General features: G+C 36.4%; 1 protein-coding gene across 9 annotated transcripts in view; it reads right to left on the minus strand.

The window, feature by feature from the left end:
- Positions 1–26,477, minus strand: part of WWP1 (WW domain containing E3 ubiquitin protein ligase 1) — a 139,123-nt gene that overhangs the window by 67,331 nt on the left and 45,315 nt on the right. For 8 of the 9 annotated variants that reach the window (XM_053208283.1, XM_053208280.1, XM_027064286.2 and 5 more), the window contains 3 exons: positions 12,409–12,546; positions 12,251–12,317; positions 6,806–6,990 (listed from right to left, as the gene is read on the minus strand). In XM_053208283.1, the coding sequence (XP_053064258.1) occupies positions 6,806–6,990; positions 12,251–12,317; positions 12,409–12,546 (390 nt within the window). The remainder of the gene's footprint in view (positions 1–6,805; positions 6,991–12,250; positions 12,318–12,408; positions 12,547–26,477) is intronic. The other variant, XM_053208277.1, reaches the window with a different exon arrangement.

A 26,477-nucleotide genomic window follows, 5' to 3' on the forward strand; every position in this document is an offset into this window, starting at 1 on the left:
TTGTGTGGGGTTTTTTTGTCTGTTTGTTTTATCTGTATGTGTGTTTATGTGTCTTTGTTTCCTGTTTGTTTTCCTTTACAGGACTACTTCAAGGAACAAATCAAAGCACACCTCGTAGAGGGTCCAAAACATCACTAGCAGCAGAGAAATAAAATAACCAAAGTCACAACAACAGAGTGCAAGTAACACTCTCCAAAAAAACACCTCCTGAAGGGCCAGGCCCTGGACAGTGTATGACCCCCCCCTTTAATATAGCAGTGCTCACAGGCGCCGAGCGCACAACGAGCTTTTAAAATTCATAAGGAACAGAAAACTAGCCAAAATGATGAAATGAAAGAATTCCCCTCAAAAGAAATTCCAAGAAGTGACAACTAAAGAATTAATCAAAACAGATATAAGCAATATAACTGAACAATAACTTAAAATAATAGTCATAAGATTAATTGCTGGGCTTGAAAAAGGCATAGAAGACAGCAGAGAATCTAGTACTGCAGAGATCAAGGAACTAAAAAATAGTCACGATGAAATAAAAAATGCTATAAATGAAGTGTAAAATAAAATGGAGGCAGTCACAGTGCGGATTGAAAAGGCAGAGGGGAGAATAGGTGAATTAGAAGATAAAATTATGGAAAAAGAGGAATCTGAGAAAAAGAGAGAAAAAAATACAGGATCAAGAGGTGAAAATTAGAGAACTAGGTGATGCAGTCAAATGGAACAATATACGTATCATAGGAATTCCAGATGAAGAAGAGAGACAGAAAGGGGCTGAAGGTGTACTTGAACAAATCATAGCTGAGAACTTCCCCAATCCGGGGAAGGAAACAGACACTGAAATCCAAGAGGCACAGAGAACTCCCTTCAGACGTAACTTGAATTGATCTTCTGCATGACATATCATAGTGAAACTGGCAAAATACAAGGATGAAGAGAGAATTCAGAAAGCAGCTAGGAATAAATGGGCCTTAACATACAAAGGTAGAAGCATAAAGGTAGTAGCAGACATATCTTACTGAAACTTGGCAGGCCAGAAAGGAATGACAGGAAATCTTCAATGTGATGAACAGGAAAAGTATGCAGCAAGCCTGTCGTTCAGAATAGAAGGAGAGATAAAAATTTTCCCAAACAAAAGCTGAAGGAATTCATCACACTAAACCAGCACTACAACAGATCCTAAGGGGGATTCTGTGAGTGAAATGTTGCAAGGACCACAAAGTACCAGAGACATCACTACACGCATGAAACCTACAGATAACACAATGACTCTAAACCCACACCTTTAAATAATAACATTAATGTAAATGTACTAAAATCTCCAATCAAAAGACACAGAGTATCAGAATAGATTAAAAAAACAAGACCCATCTATTTGCTGTCTACAAGGGACTCATTTTAGACCTGAGGACACTTTCAGATTGAAAGTGAGAGGATGGAGAACTATCTATCATGCTACTGGAAGTCAAAAGAAAGCTGGAGTAGCCATACTTATATGAGACAAACTAGACTTTAAATTAAAGGCTGTAACAAGAGATGAAGAGGGGCATTATATAATAGTCTATTCATCAGGAAGAGCTAACAATTATAAATGTCTATGCACTGAATTCGAAGCACCCATACATTTAAAACAATTAATCACAAACATAAGCATCTTATTGATAAGAATGTGGTAATTGCAGGGGACCTTAATACTCCACTTACAACAATGGACAGATCATCTAGACACAGAACCAGTAAAGAAACAAAGATCCTGAAAGATACGTTGGACCAGATGGACTTGACACACATAATTAGAACTCTACATCCCAAAGCAGAAGAACATACTTTCTTCTCAAGGGCACATGGAACATTCTCCAAGATAAATCATATACTGGATCACAAAACAGCCCTCAATAAATATAAAAGAATTGAGATCATACCATGCACACTTTTAGATCACAATGCTATGAAACTTGAAAACAACCACATGAAAAAGTCTGGAAAACCTCCAAAAGCATGGAGGTTAAAGAACACCTTACAAAAGAATGAACAGGTCAATGAGGCAATTAGAGAAGAAATTAAAATACATGGAAACAAATGAAAATGAAAACACAACAATCCAAACCCTTTAGGATGCAGCAAAGGCAATCCTAAGAGGAAAATACACTGCAATCCAGGCCTATCTCAAGAAACAAGAAAAATCCCAAATACAAAATCTAACAGTACACCTGAAGGAAATAGAAGCAGAACAGCAAGATACCCCAAACCCAGCAGAAGAAGAGAAAAAATAAAGATCAGAGCAGAAATAAACAATATAGAATCTAAAAAAACAGTAGAGCAGATCAATGAAACCAAGAGTTGGTTTTTTGAAAAAATAAACAAAACTGATAAACGTCTAGCAATGCTTCTCAAAAGAGAGAGGACCCAAATAGATAAAATCACAAATGAAAATGGAATTATTACAACCAATCCCTCATAAATACAAGCAATTATCAGGTAATATTGTGAAAAATTATATGCCAACACACTGGACAACATGGAAGAAATGGACAAATTCCTACCACCCACACACTACCAAAACTAACAGACCCTAACTAGAGAAGAAATTGAATCAGTTATCAAAAATCTCCCAACAAATAAGAGTCCTGGACCACATGGCTTCCCTGGGGAATTCTACCGGACATTTAAAGCAGAGTTAATACCTATTCTTCTCAAGCTGTTCCAAAAAAAAAATACAAGGGAAGGAAAACTTCCAGACTCAATTCTATGAAGCCAGCATTAGTTTGATTCCGAAATCAGACAGAGACCCAGCAAAAAAAGAGAACTACAGGCCAATATCCCTGATGAATATGGATGCAAAAAAATCTCAACAAGATACTAGCGAATCGAATTCAACAGCATATAAAAAGTATTATTCACCATGATCAAGTGGGATTCATTCTTGGGCTGTAGGGCTGGTTCAAAATTCACAAATCAATGTGATACATCACATTAATAAAATAAACAATAAGAACCATATGGTCTGGTCCTGTCAGTAGATGCAGAAAAAGCATTTGACAAAATGCAGCACCCTTTCTTAATGAAAACCCTCAAGAAAGTCAGGATAGAAAGAGCATGCTTAAACATCATAGAAGCCATTTAGGAAAAGCCCACAGCTAATATCATGGGGAAAAACTGAGAGCTTTCCCCCTGAGATCAAGAACACGACAGGGATGTCCACTCTCACCACTGTTGTTTAACATAGTATTGGAAGTCCTGTGTCAGCAATCAGACAACAAAATGAAATAAAAGGCATCAAAACTGGCAAAGATGAAGTCAAACTTTCACTTTTTGCAGATGACATGATACCCTACATGGAAAACCTGACAGATTCCACCAAAAGTCTGATAGAACAGATACATGAATCCAGCAAGTTGAAGGGTACAAAATTAATGTACAAAAATCGGTTGCATTTTTATACACCAATAATGAAGCAACAGAAAGACAAATAAAGAAATTGATCCCATTCTCAATTTCAACAGAACCATAAAATACCTAGGAATAAACCTAACCAAACATGTACAAGATCTGTATGCTGAAAACTATAGAAAGCTTATGAAGGAAACTGAAGAAGATACAAAGAAATGGAAAAACATTCCATGCTCATGGATTGGAAGAATATTGTTAAAATGTCAACACTACCCAAAGCAATCTACACATTCAACACAATCCCAATCAAAATTGCACCAGCATTCTTCTCAAAGCTAGAACAAATAATCCTAAAGTTTGTATGGAACCATAAAAGACCCCGAATAGCCAAAGTAATATTGAAGAAGAAAACCAAAGTGGGAGGCATGACAATCCCAGACTTTAGCCTCTCCTACAAAGCTGTAATCATCAGGACAATATGGTACTGGCACAGAAACAGACACATAGACCAATGAAATAGAATAGAGACCGCAGAATTAGACCCACAAATGTATGGCCAACTAACCTTTGACAAAGCAGGAAAGAGTATCCAGTGGAAAAAAGACAGTCTCTTTAACAAATGGTGCTGGGAGAACTGGACAGCAACATGCATAAGAATGAAACTAGACCACTTTCTTACACCATACACAAAAATAAACTCAAAATGGATGAAGGACCTGAATGTGAGATAGGAAATCATCAAAACCATAGAGGAGAAAGCAGAAAAAAAACCTCTTTAATCTCAGCCGCAGCAATTTCTTACTTGACACATGTCCAAAGGCAAGAGAATTAAAAGCAAAAATGAAGTACTGGGACCTCCTCAAGATAAAAAGCTTCTGCACTGCAAAGGAAACAATGAACAAAACTAAAAGGCAACCAACGGAATGGGAAAAGATATTTGCAAATGACATATCAGACAAAGGGCTAGTATCCAAAATCTATAAAGAACTCACCAAACTCCACACCCGAAAAACAAATAATCCAGTGAAGAAATGGGCAGAAGACATGAATAGACACTTCTCTAAAGAAGACATCCAGATGGCCAACAGGCACATGAAAAGATGCTCAACGTCACTCCTCATTAGGGAAATACAAATCAAAACCACACTCAGATATCACCTCATGCCAGTCAGAGTGGCTAAAATGAACAAATCAGGAGACTACAGATGCTGGCAAGGATGTGGAGAAACGGGAACCTTTTTGCACTGCTGGTGGGAATGCAAACTGGTGCAGCCACTCTGGAAAACTGTGGAGGTTCCTCAAAAAATTAAAAATAGATCTACCCTAAGACCCAGCAATAACACTGCTAGGAATTTACCCAAGGGATACAGGAGTGCTGATGCATAGGGGCACTTGAACCCCAATGTTTATAGCAGCACTCTCAACAATAGCTAAATGACGGAAAGAGCCTAAATGTCCATCAACTGACGAATGGATAAAGAAGATGTGCTTTATATATACAATGGAATACTACTTGGCAATGAGACAAAATGAAATCTGGCCATTTGCAGCAACATGGATGGAATTGGAGGATTTATGCTAAGTGAAATAGGTCAGTCAGAGAAAGACAGATACCATATGTTTTCACTCATATGTGGATCTTGAGAAACTTAACAGAAGACCATGGGGGAGAGGAGGTGGGGGAGAAAAAGTAACAGAGAGGAGGGAGGCAAACCATAAGAGACTCTTAAGGACGGAGAACAAACTAAGGATAGATGGGGGGTAGGGGAGAGGGGAAAGTGGGTGATGGCAAGGAAGAGGGCACTTGTTGGGATGGGCACTGGGTGTTGTATGGAAACCAATTTGACAAGAAATTATATTAAACAAAAAAATTCAGAGGGGCACCTGGGTGGCTCAATCAGCAAGCGTCTGACTTCAGCACAGGTCCTATCTCATAGTTTGTGAGTTTGGACCCTGCATTGGGTACTGTGCTGACAGCTCGGAGCCTGGAGCCTACTTCAAGTTCTCTCTCTGCCCCTCCAGTGCTCACTCTCTCTCTCTCTCGCTCTCTTTCAAAAATAGACAAAAATTTAAAAAGAACAAAAAACATTCAGAGGTCAATTCCCATGTTTACAAAAACTCTCAAGATAGAGCAGAGTAAGTCTCCCTCCAATCCTGGGTATAAATATACAGTTGTCTTATCTATAATCCCATGTATTTTCATTCAATTCCTGAATTGATTCTTTACTTTTTTCTACTTTTGAATACTTTCCCATAGATACACAAAACACAGGAAAAAATATAGACTCTGGAAATAAAAGACGAGTATTAAAACTCTAGCTCCCAAACATAATCAACCTTAAGATGTTTGACTTTGAAGAGATTCATCTAAAAGAATATATGAAGATGAAACAAGAAAATTACTTATGAATTTTTAAAGCTGAGTCCATTGGAATACAGGATTATAGAAAAAAATCTTCCATAGGCATTCCTTCTGTAATGGAATAATAGTCCTGAAAAATATAGAACTTTCTGAGAGCTCTATCAGCTCAAACTACATTTTTCTAACAAGTTGTAATACAAAGAAATAAATTATTTGTGTACTGAAGACAGGTTAAAGAAACCATTTATTGGGGCACCTGGGTTGCTCAGTCAGTTAGGTGTCTGATTCTTGATTTTGGCTCAAGTCATGATCTCATGGTTCATGAGCCTGCATCAGGCTCTGCACTCATAGTGTGGAGCCTGCTTGGGATTCATTCTCTCCTTCTCATTCTGTCTCTCTCTCTCCCTCTCTCCCTCCCTCCCTCTCTCCATCTCTCCCCCCCCACTCCCTTCCTCTCTCCACCCCCAAGAGAAACCACTTATTACTAACAAATTAATAAACTCACAAAAGTTCTTTTAGAAATATTATATAATTAACTTTTTTTGCATGTGGCATAAAGCCTAAGAATCTATAAGTACACGGTTAGTGAAATGTATTGTTATTTTTTAAAAATTTTTTTAATGTTTATTTATTTTTGAGAGAGAGAGAGAGAGAGAGAGAGAGAGAGAGAGACTGTGAGTGGGGACAGGGGCATAGAGAGAGGGAGACACAGAATCTGAAATAGGCTCCAGGCTCCGAGCTGTCATCACAGAGCCCGATGTGGGGCTCAAACTCATGGACCACGAGATCATGACCTGAGCCAAATTCAGATGCTTAACTAACTGAGTTGCCCAGGCGCCCCAATGAAATGTATTGTTATTTCTAAACTAAATATATATTTGGAATATCCTAAATAATCTAGAAAAATTCAAAACATTAGGAAAGATTTCAGTTATTTGGATCTTTAGAGTCCTATCGCATAACTGAAGATTAAGAAAGATAGTACAGTAAGAGAAGTGTAGGCATAGATAAAGTTTAATTTAGTTTCCATTTAAACAATGAGTCATAAATCACCATACTTACCAGTGTCATTGGCAGGCTCAGATGTGAGTGGTTTTGGAGCTGGTGTATTTTTGGGTCTGGCAGCAACCTGAGACGGAGATGAAGGTGTGTTGTCTCCATTAACTACATATGAACAGCATGAGTTTTGAACTAGAGTGCTTGTAGGTGTATGATTATCTATTCCACTGGTACCTTCAACAACCAACCTTAAAAAAAAGAAAAAAAAAGATGCTTTACTTCAATAAGTGCAATTAAGTGACTTTCCATCAGAATTGTCATAAGAAAGATTTACCAAATTCTTAGTACTCAAGCAAAGTGATAGGTAGAAAGTGATAGGTAGAAAGAGTAATGAACACAAGATATAGCATGCTTTTACTACATTAAAGTTTAAATTACTTACACTTCTAAGTGTATCCACACTAGCAGATAACTATATATATACTCAGATATATAAACATATTAAATCAAAATAATTTCAGTCCCTCAAAGTAATGATCAAGTCGCACATTTTAAATATTTAAGTCTAAGGGGCTCCTGGGTGGCTCAGTCAGTTAAGCGTCCAACTTTGGCTCAGGTCATGATCTCACGGTTCATGAGCTTGAGCCCCGTGTCAGGCTCGTGCCTGGTGCCTGCTTTGAATTCTGGTATCTCTTTCTCTGACCCTCCCCCTCTCATTCTCTGTCCCCCTTTATCTCTGCTTCTCTCTCAAAAATAAATAAATGTAACAACAACAACAAAATGTGTATGTGTGTGTGTGTATATATATGTATTTAAATATTTAATCTAAGAATAATCTTTAAAGTGCTCTTTAAAAAGCACTTCTAAAAAGCATTTTCAAAAAGCTCAAGGAACTTTTAAAAATCAGTTCCAACCATTATAATTTTTTAAATAATTTATTTATTTTTTAACTTACTTCCAAGTTAGTTAGAATGTAGTGCAACAACGATTTCAGGAGATTCCTTAATGCCCCTTACCCATTTAGCCCACCCCCCCACCCACAACCCCTCCAGTAACCCTCTGTTTGTTCTGTAAATTTAAGAGTCTCATGTTTTGTCCTCCTCCCTGTTTTTATATTATCTTTGCTTCCCTTCCCTTATGGTCATCCGTTTTGTATCTTAAAGTCCTCATGTGAGTGAAGTCAAAAGATATTTGTTTTTCTCTGACTGATTAATTTTGCTTAACATAATACCCTCTAGGTTCCATTCATGTAGTTGCAAATGGCAAGATTTCATTCTTTTTGATTGCTGGGTAATACTGCATTGTATATATATAGACCACATCTTCTTTATCCATTTGTCAATGGACATATGGGCTCTTTCCATACTTTGGCCATCGTTGATAGTGCTGCTATAAACATTGGGGTACGTGTGCCCCTTCAAAACAGCACACCTGTATCCCTTGGATAAATACCTAGTAGTGCAATTGCTGGGTCACAGGGTAGTTCTATTTTTAATTTGTTGAGGAACCTCCATCCTGTTTTCCAGAATGGCTGCACCAGTTTGCGTTCCCACCGGCAGTGCAAAAGAGATCCTCTTTCTCCACATCCTTGCCAACATCGGTTGTTGCCTGAGTTGTTAATGTTAGCCATTCTGACAGGTGTGAGGTGGTATCTCATGGCGGTTTTTATTTATATCTCCCTGATGATGAGTGACATTGAGCATTTTTTCATGTGTCAGTTGGCCATCTGGATGTCTTCTTTGGAAAAGTGTCTATTCATGTCTTTTGCCCATCTCTTCACTGGATTATTTGTTTTTTGGGTGTTGAGTTTGTTAAGTTCTTTATAGATTTTGGTTACTAACCCTTTATCTTGTATGTTGTTTGCAAACATCTTCTCCCATTCCGTCGGTTACCTTTTAGTTTTGCTATTTGTTTCCTTTGCTGTGCAGAAGCTTTTTATTTTGATGAGGTCCCAGTAGTTCATTTTTGCTTTTGTTTCCCTTGCCCCCGGAGATGTGTTGAGTAAGAAGTTGCTACGGCCTAGGTCAAAGAGGTTTTTGCCTGCTTTCTCCTCGAGGATTTTGATGGCTTCCTGTCTTACGTTTAGGTCTTTCATCCATTCTGAGTTTATTTTTGTGTATGGTGTAAGAAAGTGCTTCAGGTTCATTTCTCTGCATGTCACTGTCCAGTTTTCCCAGCACAACTTGCTGAAGAGACTGTCTTTATTCCATTGGATATTCTTTGCTGCTTTGCCAAAGATTAGTTGGCCATAGGTCTGTGGGTCCATTTCTGGGTTCTCTATTCTGTTCCACTGATCTGAGTGTCTGTTCTTGTGCCAGTACCATACTGTCTTGATGATAACAGCTTTGTAATACATCTTGAAGTCTGGGATTGTGATGCCTCCAGCTTTGGTTTTCTCTTTCAAGACTGCTTTCGCTATTTGGGGTCTTTTCTGGTTCCAAACAAATTTTAGGATTATTTGTTACAGCTCTGTGAAGAATGCTGGTGTTATTTTGATAGGGATTGCCAACCTATTGTAATTTTATTAAACACTGAAAAATAAGCTGAAAAGGTCTTCAAATATTGATTACAAATTACAGTGTACTAGGTACTAAAATAATGAGCACATGATAATCAGAAAAGCTAAATATTATATCGCAGTTAGAAGAATTTACAGCAAATACATGAACTGCAAATAAATAAATAAATCTACAACTACAAAATCAAATATTTTAAACCTTATTGGCAATGGATAGGAAGTTGGGTGATATCATGTAAATAAACAGGAGAGTTTTTTCCAAATACACAGTCCATGGTGTATCTACTCTCCACAAAGCAGCCTTACTGTTTTTAAAAATATATCAATCAGATTGTGTCTAGCTATCTTTGTCTCCAAGTTCCTCCTTTCTTACCTTGATATATATACCATATATCAATTTTACTGAACATGAAAACATGCTGTAAAGCCTTCCTGTTTATTACAAATTATCATACGCAAGCAGTAATATTATAATGACTATAGGATTATCCAAAAAAAAAAAAGGATAAATATTATATTCTCGAGTTGGAAGAATTTGTAGAGCATGAATTAACTAAAAATAAACGCACGGTCTTTGCACTTGCTATGTCCTCTGCCTAGAATAATGCTCTCCTGTCAGAACTCTGCATGGATAGTACATTTTTGGCTTTTTAATTGTAGCTCAAATGACACTTTTTCAAAGATAATTCCCCCAACATCTCTCTTTAAAACAGACTCCCTTTCATTCCTGTCACCTTGTCCTATTTCAATGACTTCACAGTTCTTAATACTATTTCCAATTAGCTAATTCATTTCTTCACTTATTTACTCTTTACCTTTATCCCACCAGAATGAAATTTCACAGGAACAGGGCCAGTATTCTTAGTGCTTGGACTAGTGTCGAGCACCAAACAGGCACTCAATAAGTATCTGATGATGAATGAATGAATGAAACTCTCCTTTCCTTTGTTACCTGTGTATTTGGAATATGTCTTCAGGAAGTTTGGAAAAGGAAAGGAAGTTCCCAAGTGATTCTTCTGATTGCACAGCCCTCCCCAGCCACTCAGGAAGAAATCAGTGATCCAAGAGTCTAAGTAGAAGAATTCATGTGAAGTTCTCCTGGTGCTATAGATCTAATCTTTCATTCAAAATGTCTTACTATGCAATAAATTAGTTTTCAGATTGGTCATGACTCAATCTTCTTTACCCATCTAAGATTGTATTACAAAGATTATAAAAACAGATACATATTTTAGATACACACAGACAAAATATTTTAATCTACCTAGTGTTGTACCCTTTTAGCTCTTAGTTTTTTCCTATGGAAACTAAATAGATTTATTTAAGCCAAATACATATTCAGAAAATATACTTATCTGTGCTCTATGAGAATCATTTGATAACAATTTAGGAGTAATGATGTTAGTAATTTTATATATTAATAGAAGTCACACTTTGTCATATACCAGCATATTTTTCAGACATTAACAAGTCACTTTTATGGCAATGTATTTTTATATTTTGAAGGATTCATTATAACCAGTCTATTATATGTTTTTATTCTAATTTAAACTATTCCAAAGAGAAAGCTTTTATGGTCATCAAACTGTAAGCAAAGGGAATTTCTGAGATGGCAGGATGATTTCTGAGGAAAGACTAGAATCCGTGGAGCATGTACCTTCTAGTGACCTACTGGAAGCTGCCAATTCAGATAGCAAAAAGATGCCAATTTTCCCCACATTATCTGCACCTATCTATTTACTGATATAATATGCCTAAATACAGATTTTAAGAAGCCATTTCCAATAAAAAAGAATGATGTACTGACACATGCTACAACACGAATGAATCTCATGCTAGGTAAAAACAGCCAGTAATAGAAGGTGACAAAGAAAAGAATGAATTAATGACACACGCTACAACATGAATGAATCTCATGCTAAGTAAAAACAGCCAGTAATAGACATATATATATATATAGACATATATATATATAGACATATATGTCCATTTCTAAGAAAAGGCCAGAACAGGCCAAGCCACTGGACAAAAAGTAGGTTAGGGCTGCCAGGAGCTGGGAGAGAGGAATGGGGAGAGACTGCTCATGGCTACAGAGTCTCTCTCTCTCTTTTAATGTTTACTTATTTTTGAGAGAGAGAGAGAGAGAGAGAGAGAGAGAGAGAGAGAGAGAGAGAGAGAGGGAGGGAGAGAATGCACACATGCATGGGAGAGGCAGAGAGAGAGAGAGAGAGAGAGAGAGAGAGAGAGAGAGGGAGGGAGAGAATGCACACATGCATGGGAGAGGCAGAGAGAGAGAGAGAGAGAGAGAGAGGAAGGAGGAGGAGGAGGAGGAGGAGGAGGAGGAGGAGGAGGAGGAGGAATCCCAAGCAGGCTCAGCACAGAGCCTGATGTGGAGCTTGAACCTACCAAGCATGAGATCATGACCTTAGCTGAAACCAAGAGTCTAACCCTTAACGGACTGAGCCACCCAGGTTTCCATCCCTGCCTCCCCCCCTTTTTTAAATGTTTATTCATTCTGAAAGAGAGCGAGAGAGAGCAAGTACGTGCACACAAGCAGGGGAGGGGCAGAGAGAGAAGACAAGAGAATCCCAAGCAGGCTCTGAGCTGTCAGTGCAGAATCCAAGGCAGTCTCTATCCCACCAACCGTGAGATCATGACCTGAGCCAAAATCAAGAGTTGGGACACTTAACTGACTGAGACACCGAGGTGCCCCCAGTCCCTTTTTGAGAGTGATGAGAATTTCTGAAATTAGATAGTCGTGACTGTTATACCCAAATCTACTGAAATATATAGAAGGTAATCCTTTTGGTATGTGTATTATATGTTAATGTAGTTTATCTCTTTAAAAACTACTTTTAAAAGAATTTAAACAAATATGTACAGATACAAGCTTTTAAATTCTATGGCAAACTCTAAGGTTAAAATGTAAAACTTCATATATGGCAAACGTTACATTACCTTGCCACAAATACTAAAATAAAATATTCTACCTGGAGGTTGGTCTTGTTGAAGGGTCTCCATTTTCATGTAAGGCATCACCATTTTGCTGTATTTCTACTAAACAAGAAAGAAATAAAGCAGGTTTTTATATACTTCTTTCAGGTTTTTTTCCCACTTCAAACTTTAAAAACACATAAAGTTGGCTTACTGGTTGGAGATGAGTTGCAGTTTGTTAGATTTTCTTCCTCAATCGCCAATCCATCCAGCACAACTGTTAATTCACCAGTTTGCACTATGCCGTTCTTATTTTCCAAAGAAAGTTTTAATTGTTCTTTCACTCTTTCCACTAGGAAAAAAAAATTCTAATTTAAAAGCTTTTGCCACATACAAAATTATGTGCTAGAAATCAAAACTACCTATCAAGAATTACTCTAGCTCAGTACTTCACAGCTACAAGTGGAAAGAACTGTTTGCACTTATATCAGTAGATCTTTCTATACTACACCAGACTCAATCCCTATCACACCAAGTTGAAAAACTCTTTGCCCCTCACCACATGCTTTCAATATCATCTTTAATTGCTCCTTTGCACAGTAAAAAGCACAGAGAACATATAAATAAACACAGATAATAATCACAGCAACTACCTAAACTTGCTCTTCAGCCCACAACGTTTGTGGTTAAGGCATAATTTCTGCATGGGAGTCAGGTGGTCTGGTTACTAATTCCAGCTCTGGAACCTACTGCTGTACTTTAAGTAGTCAAACTATATACAGCCTCAGTTCCTGTCATTACAAAACGGAGATAATGAAGGCATCAAACTAGAAGGGATTATCATAAGGCCCAAATGCAAAAATCACACAGAAAGTTCTTAGCACTACGCTTGACACATGTTGAGTACTCAATAAATAGTAAGTACTATGACAATAGTTTTTTCTTTTTCATAGGAGACCAAATATTTCCTTCCTGTTATTAGGATATCTAGTTCTTATTTAAGCTTGAGGTCATTTTGCTTCAACAGCTATCCCAGAGAAGTATATTAAGTTTTTAGTGATCCCTTTACTATCCAAATTCTTCAGTCTGATTGTCACTGGCTTTCTGCAGCTTTTGAAACCATGGAACATATTTCTTCTTAGATCATATCCTTGATTTTGGTCTTTTCTACATTTAATGAATTTGGGTGTTTTTTCCCCATTTATCAAATGTCCAGCATAAGCATAACCAATTATCCAAGTACAGAAAAGACAAAAAAAATATGAGACCACTATAATCACAACAGAAATTCTTTGCAAAAAATTTAAGAACTATATAATAAAAGATCTTATAGAATTATACCACTACAAACCTCACCCCACATCACAAAAATATTAATTAAAACAATTAGAGACTAGGAGGAAAACAACAGTATAGGGGGGAAAACCTACAAAAGCATGAATTTCAGCTTTACCTAGATTCTAACAATCTGTAGCTGAAGAATACTATACTGACTACCATTCTATTTCATTTTTGTCATTACTCTCCATCGAAACTGCAATGTGGAGATTTAGCTCTTGTTCCTAACATTAGCTTGAGTAGATTCTTAAAAATAACCTCTCAAAATCCCCTTAATGTAGGTCTCTTGATGGTAAATGCTCTCATTTTTTAATCTGTAAATGCCTGGATTCTCATCTTCAAAAGATTTGTTGAGCATACTATTTTATATTGATGATAATCTCTCAACTCTTTGAAGATATTTTTCTACTATCTTCTATTACTGTTAATTCTATAATTCTAATTCATAATTTCCATTCAAATGATCTGTTTTTCTCTACAGCTGCTTTTTTTGACTTTGGTGTCATGCATTTCACTTGATGAAAACATGACTTTCTCTTTATCATCTTACTAGGGAGATTATGGACCTAAGAATTTATTTTTCATCAGTATTCAAACAGCCATTATCTCTTAAAATACCTCCTCTACTCCACCTTCCATTGCAGGGGTTAGCAAACTGGTTGCAGGCCAAATCTGGCCTGTTACCTGTTTTTGTAAATTGTTTTATTTCAACGGTCATGCTCATTCATTTATAGATCTTCTATAGCTGCTTTCCCACTACAATGGAAGAACTGAATAGGTAGGTACACAATAGAGACTGCAAAGCTTGAATATTTACTATCTGGCCATTTACAGAACACATTTATCAACCTCTGCTTATGATGGCTTCTTATAATTTATAATCTTTGATGGTGAGTTCATTCTCTGATACTAGACCAAGGGTAGTCTTTGGGCGTTAGTACAGTCAGGTCTGTTTCTAATGCTGGTAGTGATTTGAGGGCACCCCAAAGAGTCTAGACTACAGGAATCCAACCACAGCTCTCCTATCTTGCTGTGAGCCAAAAGCTTAGTACCTTGAAAACTGTTATCAGCATCATCTAACTCCAATTTGTAAGATTTTGCTTTTTCTTTCTTTATTTGGAAGAAGGGAGGCCCTGAAGATCACTTTGCCTCTTTGCAAAGATCATTAATGCCACAAAAATTTGTTCTATCAGGGACATAACTATGCAGCAGGAAGCTGTTTACAGCATCTAGTCTTTCACAATTCTGAACATGGAAAATTGGGATATAACATCTGAGTCATAAAACTGGGAATAATAATATTTCCATCTACATGTACATATATGTATGTTGGCAGGGGGAATGAGAGTATTATGTTAACATATAAACAATCCAACTCAGACATATTCATTTATTCAACATGTAAATGCCTAATGTGTGCCAGATATTATACTGAGAAAGCAGGATAAACCTTGACCAGCCTAAAGTAAACCTACCTACTTATTCCACTTATTTCTTTTAACAGACTTATCACCAGAATTTTTTTGGGGGGTGCGGGTTAGGGGTGGGACTGACCTCCCCAACCTAAAACTGCAGTCTCCAAAAGACCCGAAATTGTGTACATCTAATTTAGTCATGTATCCTCAGTATCTGAAAAAAGGTAGGTACTTAATAAATGTTTAAATTATTATGATAGGACTGTCCTCAGGAAACTTAGAAGGCAGAATCTGATTTTTCTTCCATCCTAGACATTCTTTCTTAGTTTTAATAGGGCAACAGAACAATCGGAGTCTCTGAGAAGCTAGATAATATGACTATATAATTTATCCATCATAGGTCTGTTGAAAAAGTACACTCTATCTCTACAGAAAATAAAGATCTTCAAAAATCTTGTTTTTTAAGGTGTTTCACATATTTAGATTTAACTCAAGAGTCAAATTGAAGCCATTTAAAAAATTGCCGGGCACCTGGGTGGCTCAGTTAAGTGTCTGATTTCAGCTCAGGTCATGATTTCGTGGTTCTTGAGTTCAAGCCCTGTGTCAGGCTCTGTGCTGACAGCTCAGAGCCTGGAACCTGCCTCAGATTCTGTGTCTCCATCTCTCTCTGCCCCTCTATCACTCGTACTCTGCCTCTCTCTCTCAAGAAAATAAATAAAACATTAAAAAAATTGCTTGCACACTGTATTATCTATTGCTAAGAAACAAATTATCCTGAGGTGCCTGGGTGGCTCAGTCGGTTAAGCGTCCAACTTTGGCTCAGGTCATGATCTCACAGTTCATGGGTTCGAGACCCACGTTGGGCTCTCTGCTGACAGCTCAGAGCCTGGAGCCCGCTTAGGATTTTATCTCCCTGTCTCTGCCCCTCCCAGCATGCATACTCTCTCTCTTTCTCTCTCAAAAATAAAGATTAAAAAAAGCCATAAATTATCCTAAAGTTTAGTCACTTAAAATAACGATAACCATTTATTACTGCTCAGTTCCTATGGGATAGAAATTTGGGAGGCGCTAGAAAATCCCCTTAAATAATGACTCATATGCATAGCTAACAAGCTGGTGCCGAGAGCTGAGAAGAGGCCTCAGTTCCTCTCCATTTACGTTTTTTATAGGGCTTCTTCAGTCTTCGCCTTAGTGACTTGTGAGTATATAATCCAAGAGACAAGAGCAAAAGCTGAAACGTCTTTTATGACCAAGTCTTTGAGGTCCTGTACCATTATTTCTACCATATTCCGTAACAGACCATCTCTGATTCAATGTGGGAAGGACCACACAAGGTGCAAACACCAGAAGGTAAGAATGCTTGGGACCATTCTGGAGGATGGCCAACATACAGCTATGTATGTTTACAACAGAATTTTAGAAACAAAATGAGTGTATTAGGTTACAAGTTGTAACAGTCCCAAGAATAACCAGGTGTTCTAAATCCCAAGTCTTTCCATTATATCACACTATGAGTCAATGTGCAATAACTCACAAAGTTCCCATCTCCTATGGTGTAACAAAATTAATTTCAAAATTTACAAAAGAAATAAAAAATTACATAATGAAAGTATAAGAAGAAAATAATGGAAATAACAGAGTATAGAAAATATTCTGAACACACACAAAAAAATGGAAGTTGGAAAAACTTTAATGACAGAAAAAATATTAAATGTCTGTAAGTCAAAACCAAGAATAAAAAAGTGGCAAATTATTAGCAGAAAAAAAGAGCTCTTATAAATCAGTGAGAAAACAAGGAACAACCAATAAAAAATGTACAGATTATAAGATAATCAGACACAAATGATAAAATATGGATGATCAATAAATATGTGAGTTTTTCAATTATTAAAGAAAGCTTTGAAAAGAGTAACATTCATTTTTTAAATTTATTAGTATGGCAAATATTTCCAAATGGGCACTCTCATATACTTTGTTGTGTGTACAAATTAGCATAATATTTCAGGAAGGCAAGTGAGACAGCTATGCATAGCTGGAGGCTTCAAACTGCTCATTTCCTCTCACCTAGTATTTTCAATCATAAAAATCTTTCTAAAAGAATATAAATATGGTTATATCACTAGGTATGAGAATACTATTTGTTCAAAACCTTGTTTTAATATATCTTAGTCTGCACTGATACTAAGGGAGTTTTACAGAAGAGAACTTGAGACTTAGTAAACTAAACAAATTAGTATTAGCTAAGTATATAAGACTAAAGCAAATTTTTAACTAATATTATATTTGACTTATGCTCTGTCCTCTATCATAAATGGCACATTTCTCTACTGTGTTTCCCTACCATTTGATATAAGGAAATAATTTTCAAATTTTTTGATTATTGTAAAACATTTGTGACATAATTCAATTTAAAGTGAACTTAATGGATTTCTAAATGCTTTCCTCAACAAAAGCGAAGTTCTTAGTTCTATTAATACCATAAAAAAACTCAGTGTGGTCCCCAGTGTTTGAGTAGCAGCCATCTCACTCCTCTTTTGGGTGTTTAAAGTAGCTCTGTCAGTCTCAAAATTGAAATACAAAACAAAGACTCTATACAAAGAGTCTATATACACTCTGATGTATATACTTTTCACCCATGGTGCACAAAGATTCTTTCCTTAAACCAACTCTAGTCAAGTTCCTCTGAGCCATCTTCTCAAGTAGGGCTCAACTCTGGCCTATAAAAACTCCAAACAGCACAAATGATCTCACCCACCACCTCTCCTGCAAATTAAAAAAACTTGAATACACACTATGTTGGTTCTAACAACTCAGGAATGACCATGCCCCACTTAAAGTGTCTGCCTGAGAAAGCTCAGGGCTGCTTAAAGAATTTACTGTTTGTTCCAGTACACCTGTAGACAATTTACAATGGTAAATCCTTCCTCTGTCTCTTTGAGATGTAGGGTTGACCTTTGAACAAAGCAGGGTTTAAGGGTGCTGACTCCCAGTGCGGTTGAAAATCCACCTAGAATTTTTGACTCTCCCCAAATTTAACTATTAATAGCCTATTGATAACCAGAAGCCTTACTGATAACAGAAACAGTCAGCTAACACATATTTAAAATGATATATGTATTATATACTATATTCTTACTGTAAAGTAAGCTAGGAAGAAAGAAAAATATTACTAAGAAAATCATAAGGAAGAGAAAACAGCATCCAAATCTGTGTTGTTCAAAGGTCAACTGTATATGTCATCTATAACTCAGGAGTGTCTTTGTTAAAGACCTGAAAGCCACTCTTATGAAATGTAATCATCAGGAAGGACAGGGCCTAGGACTCACAGTCCAAGTGGGAGAACAGAATTCTAACTAGTAGAGAAAACTGGCCTAATCACATTTACACCAATCAACACTTCATAATTTTTCACTTCTCTGACTCTACTTAGCTTCCACCCACCTCTCTACTCCCTCATTCTCCATTTGAAATGCCCAGTTACTTCTGTACAAAAAGGAGTTCAGATTAAACTGAACCTTCTTCCTTACTGCAATAGCATCTTACTGATTAAAATCTGTCCTTACCACTTTAACTAGTATTAGGCTTGTTTATCTTTGATAATAGAGGGATTTTTCCTTTGCGATTTAAGAAATAGTGGAATTGATAGAAAGAAATACATCTCAGATATCAGTATCCACGGCTGGTAATATACCACATATCTCTGCAGAGCCAACGAAATAATTTCCAAAATTCAGAATGGCATTCTGGTGATCTGAACACATAACTAAAGGTTGGAGGGCAAATGAGGCTTAAATCCACAAAAGCGCTGAAACAATATTTCAGAGGATCACATGAGCAAAAACTCTGGACACCATCCAACTAGCTTACAACAAGAAAAAAATAAAGGTTAAGAACTGGAAGGCTCACTGGGATATAAATGTGAAGTGAAAGAATTTACCTAGTAAGCCACAGTTAGATTTGGGGGGGGGGGGGGGAGAGAGGAGATGATTTTATGTTGTTAGTTGTGGGTTTTATTTAAGGCTATAACAACTCATATTACACCATGAAGGCTGAGAAAGTAATTACCTTCAAAAACTGGGAAAAATACCTATTCAAATGAATGAAGCCTCCACCCTTAACTAAAACATATGAGGAAAAGGGATAGTAAAAACATGAATTTATGAGAAGAAAATGTCAAGGCCTTGAGAACAGGAAGAAATTAGACTTCTAAATTTCAAGAGGGACAATGTCCAAGTGCCAAGCCAACAGGCTAAATCAAGGGCACTCAAGAATGTGATCAATTATGAGTGTACTTTTAAATTCTACAAAGCCATCTTAATTTTAGAACATTAACTCTCCATTATTCTAATTAAAAATAAAAAATAATGATCAGAAAACCTGTGTTCTAGTCAAAACTCTGCAATTACTTCTGTTCTTGAGCAAGCCACTTAGCTTAAAAGTTATTTAATAAATGAGTCATTGGGATTACAGGACTCACAGGTTTCTTCTACCTTTAAAACATGATTCACAAGCTTTAATTTTAAAAATTAATTTACTTTTTGTTGTAGGCTGAGTTATTTCCCCCTGCCCCCAAATTCAAATGTTTAAGTCCTAACCCCTGGTACCTCAGAAGTGACTCTATTTGGAAATAGCATCTTTAAATAAAGGTAATTCAATTAAAATGATATTACTAGGGTGCTCTTCATCCAATAATGACTGATGCCTTTGTAAAAGTAGAAAACCTGGATACAGACACATGCACAGAGGGAAGACCATATGATTATAAAAAGATGGCCATCTATAAGCCAAAAAGAGAGGAGTCCCCAGAAGAAACTAACCTTGTTGACACCTTGATTTCAGCCTTCTAGCTGCCAGAATTGTGAGAGAAAATACATTTCTGGTCTTTAAGACATCCAGTCTTTATTATTTGGGTATGGCAGCCCTGGTAAACTAATACACCTTTAAGTTATTAAAAAAAAAAAAAAACAGATTGCCTAGGATCTACAGGATGCTGCTACTAGCATTTCTGAATCCATCAACTTCAGAAATGTATGAATGTTTACAAAATTTTATTTTTCCTCTGAGCATACTCTGCTCAATTAAATTACAAGAGATAACTTCAAATTTATACCATTTATAAAAGTTTCCTTTCAAAGAATGTTGAACATTACAGCCTTCCTACAAAGTCATTTTGGCAGATAAATATGATAATCTTTGTGGGGAGGAAAATTATAATCTTTACATGAAGGTTCAATACAGTCTAATATAATAAAATTGTAAAGTATCTAGACAGCAACGATAGAAGTGTGGTTAAATAAATTATAATATGTGATAAAATATAGAATTACTACATTAGCTTACAAAGAATACCACTGAATGATACAGGGAAAAACACATTAACTTTAAGAGAGCTACGCAGAATGCAAAAACTGAATAGAATCCCAATTCTTATACACACACAAACAAAATTCACCAATTTTTAGTCATTATCATCTCTGGGTTAAGAGAAATGATCATGTGCACTAAAAAAGAGGTGCCATGCACGACCATACACAAAATCATTCCTTCAAGTTTAGGAGAGGAGCTGTTTTGCCTAATTCACAGAAAAAAAGAAAGTCAAGCACAATGAGGAGACAGAACAATATGCTCCAAACAAGAACAAGACAAAACCTCAGAAAAAGAACTAAATGAAATAGAGACAACCAATCTACCTGATAAAGAACTGAAAGTAAGGGTCATAAAGATGCTCACTGGACTGGAGAGCAAAGTGGATGAACTTAGTAACAATTTCAACAAAGACATAGAAAATATAAAACTGAACTGGGGCACCTGGGCGGCTTAGTCCGTTAAGAGTCCGACCTCAGCTCAGGTTGTGAACTCGCAGTTCGTGAATTTGAGCCCCACGTCAGGCTCTATGCTGATGGCTCATAGCCGTCTGGAGACTGCTTCAGATTTGTGTCTCCCTCTCTCTGTTCCTCCCCAGCTCCCACTCTGTCTCTCTCTCTCTCAAAAATAAATAAAGATTTAAAAAAGTTAAAAATAACAACAACAAAAAATATAAAACAGAACTAATCTGGGTTGAAGAATACAAAAACAAAAATGAAAAATACACTAGAGGGAATAAACAGATTAGACAATGAAGAAAAACTCAGTGATCTGGAAGGAAGGGTAACAGCACCCACGCTGAACAACAAAAAGAAAACTGAAATTTTTAAAATTGAGGATAAGCTATGGGATCTCTTGGACAAAATCAAGCAATCATTTACATTATATAGGTTCCAGAAGGAAAAGAGAGAAAGGGACAGTTTTCTGTCCCTGTTATTTGAGAAATAACAGCTGAAAACTTCCCCAACCTGGAGAAGGAAATAGACATCATGGTTTCAGGAAGCACAGAGGGTTCTAAACAAGATGACCCAAGGGGATCCATGCCACAACACATAAAAATTAACATATCAGGGGTGCCTGGGTGGCTTAGTTGGTTAAGCGTCCAATTTCAGCTCAGGTCATGATCTCACGGTTCACAACTTTGAGCCCTACATCGGGCTCTGTGCTGATAGCTCAGAGCCTGGAGCCTGCTTCCGATTCTGTGTCTCCCTCTCTCCCTGCCCCTCCCATGTTCATGCTCTGTCTCTCTGTGTCTCTCAATAATAAATAAACGTTAAAAAATAAAAAATAAAAATTATATGCCAACAAACTGGATAACCTAGAAGAAATGGATAAATTCTAGAAATATATGATATTCCAAAGTGAATAAGGAAAAAAACAGAAAATCAGAACAGACCAATTACTAGTAACAAAATTGGGGAAAAAATTCCCAAAAAACAAAGAACCAGATGGATTGGATTCATAGGAGAACTCTACCAAACACTTAAAGAAGAGTTAATACCTGTTCTCCTCAGACTATTCCAAAAAATAGAAGAGGAGGGAAAACTTACAAATACATTCAACAAGGCCAAAATTACTCTGATACCAAAACCAAAGACACTACAAAAAAAGAAAACTACAGGCCAATATTCCTGATGAACACAAATGCAAAACGCCTCAACAAAATTTTAGCAAACTGTATTCAACAATACAAAAAAGGATCATTCACTACAATCAAGTGGGATTTATCCTGGGGATGTAGGGATGGTTCAATATTCACAAATCAATGTGATACACCACATTAACAAAATCAAAGATAAAAACCATATATGATCATCTCAATAGACGCAGAAAAGGCTTATGACAACGTTCAACATACATTCATAATAAAAATTAAACAAAGTGGGTTTACAGGGAATGTAATAAAAGCCATATACGAAAACCCCACACCTAATAATATCATACTCACTGTAAAAACTGAGAGCTTTTCCTCTAAGATCAGGAACAAGACAAGGATGTTCACTCTTGCCACTTTTATTCAACATAGTATTTAAAATCCTTGGTAAAGCAATCAAACAAGAAAAAGAAGAGAAGATATCCAAAATGGCAAGAAAAAAGTCAAACTGTCACTATTTGGAGGTGACATGATACCACACACAGAAAACCCTAAGGACTCCACCAAAAATCTATCAGAACTAATAGATAAATGCAGTAAACTTTCAGGATACAAAATTAACATACAGAAATCCGTTACATTTCTATACACTAATAGTGAAGTAGGGGAAAGAGACATTAACAAAACAATTCTGGGGCAACAGGGTGGCTCAGTAGGTTAAGCATCTGACTTTGGCTCAGGTCATAATCTCATAGCTCATGGGTTCAAGCCCCATGTTGGGCTCTTTGCTGACAGCATGGAGCCTGGGGCCTACTTCGGTTTCTGTCTGTCTCTCTCTCTCTTTCTGTCTCTCCCGGCTCGTGTGCTCTCTCTCTCAAAATAAATAAACATTAAAAAAATTTTTAAGTAAATAAAAATTTTTTACAAAATTAAGAAAAAAAGAAAACAATTCCATTTATAATTACACCAAAAGAATAAAATATCTAGGAATAAACTTAACCAAGGAGGTAAAAGACTGATATTGTGAAAATTATAAAACACTAATGAGCAAATTGAAGATGACAGAAATGGAAAGACATAACATATTCATCGGTTGGAAGAATATTGTTAAAATGTCCATACTACCCAAAGCAATCTGCAGATTTAATGCGATCCCTATCAAAATATCAATAGTATTTTCCACAGAACTAAAACAAATTGTCCTAAAATTTGTATGGAACTACAAAAGAGCCCAAACAGCCAAAGCAATCTTGAAAAAGAACAAAGCTTGGAGGTATCATAATCACAGACTTCCAAGATATACTACAAGGCAATAATAATCAAACAGTATGGTTCTGGCACAAAAATAGACACATAGATTAATGGAACAGAATACAGAGCCAAGAAATAAACCCACACTTATATGGTTATTCTATGACCAAGGAGGCAAGAATTCACAGGGGGAAAGACAGTCTGTTCAATAAATGGTACTGGAAAAACTGGCTAACTACATGCAAAAAAATGAAACTGAACCCCTTTCTTAAACCACACACATAAACTCAAAATGAATTAAAGACCCAAATGTGAGATCTGAAATCATAAATTCCCAGAAGAAAATAAAGGGAGTAATCTCTTTGACACTGGCCTTAGCAACATTTTTCTAGAAAGGTCTCCTCAGGCAAGGGAAGCAAAAGCAAAAGTAAACTATTGGGACCACACCAAACGAAAAACCTTTTGCGACAACAAAGGAAACCATCAACAAAACAAAAAGGGAACTAGTAAATGGGAGGAGATATTTGCAAATGATCTATCCAATAAGGGACTGATAAAAAAAAAACAAAAACAAAAACAAAAAACTTCTACAACTCAACACCAAAAAACCCCAAATAATCTGATTTAAAATGGGTAGAGGGGAGCCTGGGTGGCTTAGTTAAGTGTCCAACTCTTGGTTTCAGCTCAGGTCATGATCTCAGTTTGTGAGCCCCATGTCAGGGCTTTGAGCTGACAGCAAAGTCTGCTTCGGATTTTCTTTCTCTCTGCCCCTCCCTGGCTTGTTCTATTTCTCTCAAAATAAATAAACATTTAAAATGGGCAGAGGATCTAAACAGACATCTTTCCAAAGAAAATGTACAGATAGCCAACAGACATGTAAAGATGCTCAACATCACTAATCATCAGGGAAATACAAAGCAAACCACAATGAGGTATCACCTCACACCTGTCAGAATGTGGAAATAACAAGAAATAACAAGTATTGGGGAGAATGTGGAGAATGTATTGTTGTGGGAATGTGCACTGTTGTGGGAATATAAACTGATGCAGCCACTGTGGAAAACAGTATGGAGGTTTGTCAAAACATTAAAAATAGAAATACCATATGATCCAGTAATTCTACTACTGGGTATTTACCCAAAGAAAACGAAAACACTGACTCGAAGAGATACATGCATCCCTATGTTTACTGCAGCATTATTTGCAACTGCCAAGATATGGAAGAACCCATGTCTAACAATAGATGAATGCATAAAAAAGATGTGGGGGCACCTGTGTGGCTCAGTCAGCTAAGTGTCCAACTCTTGATTCGGACTCAGGTCATGATCTCACAGTTTGTGAGTTCAACCCTGCGTCAGGCTAACAGTGTGGGGACTGCTTGGAATTCTGTCTCTCCCTCTATCTCAGTCCTTCCTCCCAAAATAAATAAAACTTAAAAAAAAAAAAAAAGTTAAAAAAAAAATCAAACGATGTGGAGTGTGTGTATATATGTATATATGTGTGTATATATGTACGTATATACATATATACATGTGTCTATGTATCTATATACACGTGTGTGCGCGCGCGCACACACACACACACACACCACACACACACGGATATTACTCAACCCTAAAAAAGAATGAGATCTTGCCATCTGCGACAACATGGACAGACCTAGAGGCTAAGTGAAACAAGTCAGAGAAAGACAAATAACATATGATTTCACTTACATGTGGAGAAATAGACACACAAATACAGAGAACAAACTGATGGTGGCCAGAGGGGAAAGGATGGGGGATGGACAAAAATGGGTGAAGAAGTGGGAGACATAGGCTCCAAGTTACGGAATAAGTCACAAGCATACAAGGTACAGCATGGGGAATATAGTCAGTGGTGTTATAATGGCTTTGTATGGTAACCGTGGCTACACTTGTGGTGAGCACAGCCTAAATACAGAGTTGTTAAATCACTATGTTGTATATCTGAAACTAATGTAGCATTGTACATCAAGTATACTCAAAAAAAAAATAAAAGTCTCATGCAAAACCTAATCAAATGCAGAAAGCGCTAATATAAATTGGCAAAACCAAACATAATTCTGAAATAACAGAAGTTAACTGAGGTATTATATATTTACACCAATAATGCCATATAGCCAAGAAAAAAGCACAAATCCAGCCACCATCACACCAGGCAGGGTATTACATGCTTAAAAGACCTACTACTTATTTCAAAAACCAAGAGAGAATTGCATGACCAAAAGCCATGGCATAGCAGGGAATTAAACTTTCATTGCTTCAAAAGAGTATTTTTTTAAAACATCTGTACACATAAAAATTGGTAAGGCTTTTACATTTTCTTGACTCATAACTCCTTATGTCCAAAAACTACATCAAACACGGATTTTTAGGTTGTATGTGGATTTTTGTTAAAAACAGAAAAAAACTTTAAAAAATCAATTCATTATTTAAAACATTAGCATTTTAGCCTGTAACTCAGCACATCTTTTGAAATGAGAAAATTTCTAAAGAAATAAAGGAGTGCACAGGAAGATTTACATATCTGAACAGGGGCACTGGTTTGAGTGAACTATTAGGAACTGCCTAAATGTTAAACAATAAGGGATTAGTTAAATCATAAACCAGACTCTTTGGACCACCCAATATTTTGAGATTTTGCTAAAAGAAATGAACTCTTATCCCAGAATTATGAACATAAGGATACCCCAAAATTTTTGCATGCAATGAAGGAGATTTACAAATAACTGAAGCTTAAACCATCTTACCCAGGCTAGAAATATTTAGTATCATGTAAACATTATGTTCATATTACATTGTTAAATGAAAAAAGCAGGGGATAAACCAGTAGATGCAAAAAAAGAAATATGTATCTATGAGCAGTAAAAAGACAAGAGACCAAGTTATTAGGAGTGGTTATCCTCGGATAGAATTACAGATAATTTATATTCCTCTATGATTTTGTATATTCTCTGTATTTTCTATAATGAACTAGTTATATAATAAGAAAATGTGAGTAAGAATTTATCCTGTACAAATTACTAACAAAGTTAGCAATAGGCTCAAATTATGTTCATTTTGTCAAGTTTTAAAGTATGTAATAAGAAAATAATAAATCACTGATGATCACTGATAACAGGGTACTCATGGATAACTAAGATCATCCTGTAAATCTGCTAGATGGAGAAAGGTCAGAGTACTTCCTATTTCATGTAATACCACAAACTTAAAAGCAATCACAGGCAATAACTAAAAGTTCTCTTTTGTAAATACAAAACTATTTTTTGCTGTTGGACTTCAGGATACTTTGTAAAGAGTC

The sequence above is a fragment of the Acinonyx jubatus genome, chromosome F2, assembly GCF_027475565.1.
Source record: "Acinonyx jubatus isolate Ajub_Pintada_27869175 chromosome F2, VMU_Ajub_asm_v1.0, whole genome shotgun sequence".
NCBI lineage: Eukaryota > Metazoa > Chordata > Mammalia > Carnivora > Felidae > Acinonyx > Acinonyx jubatus.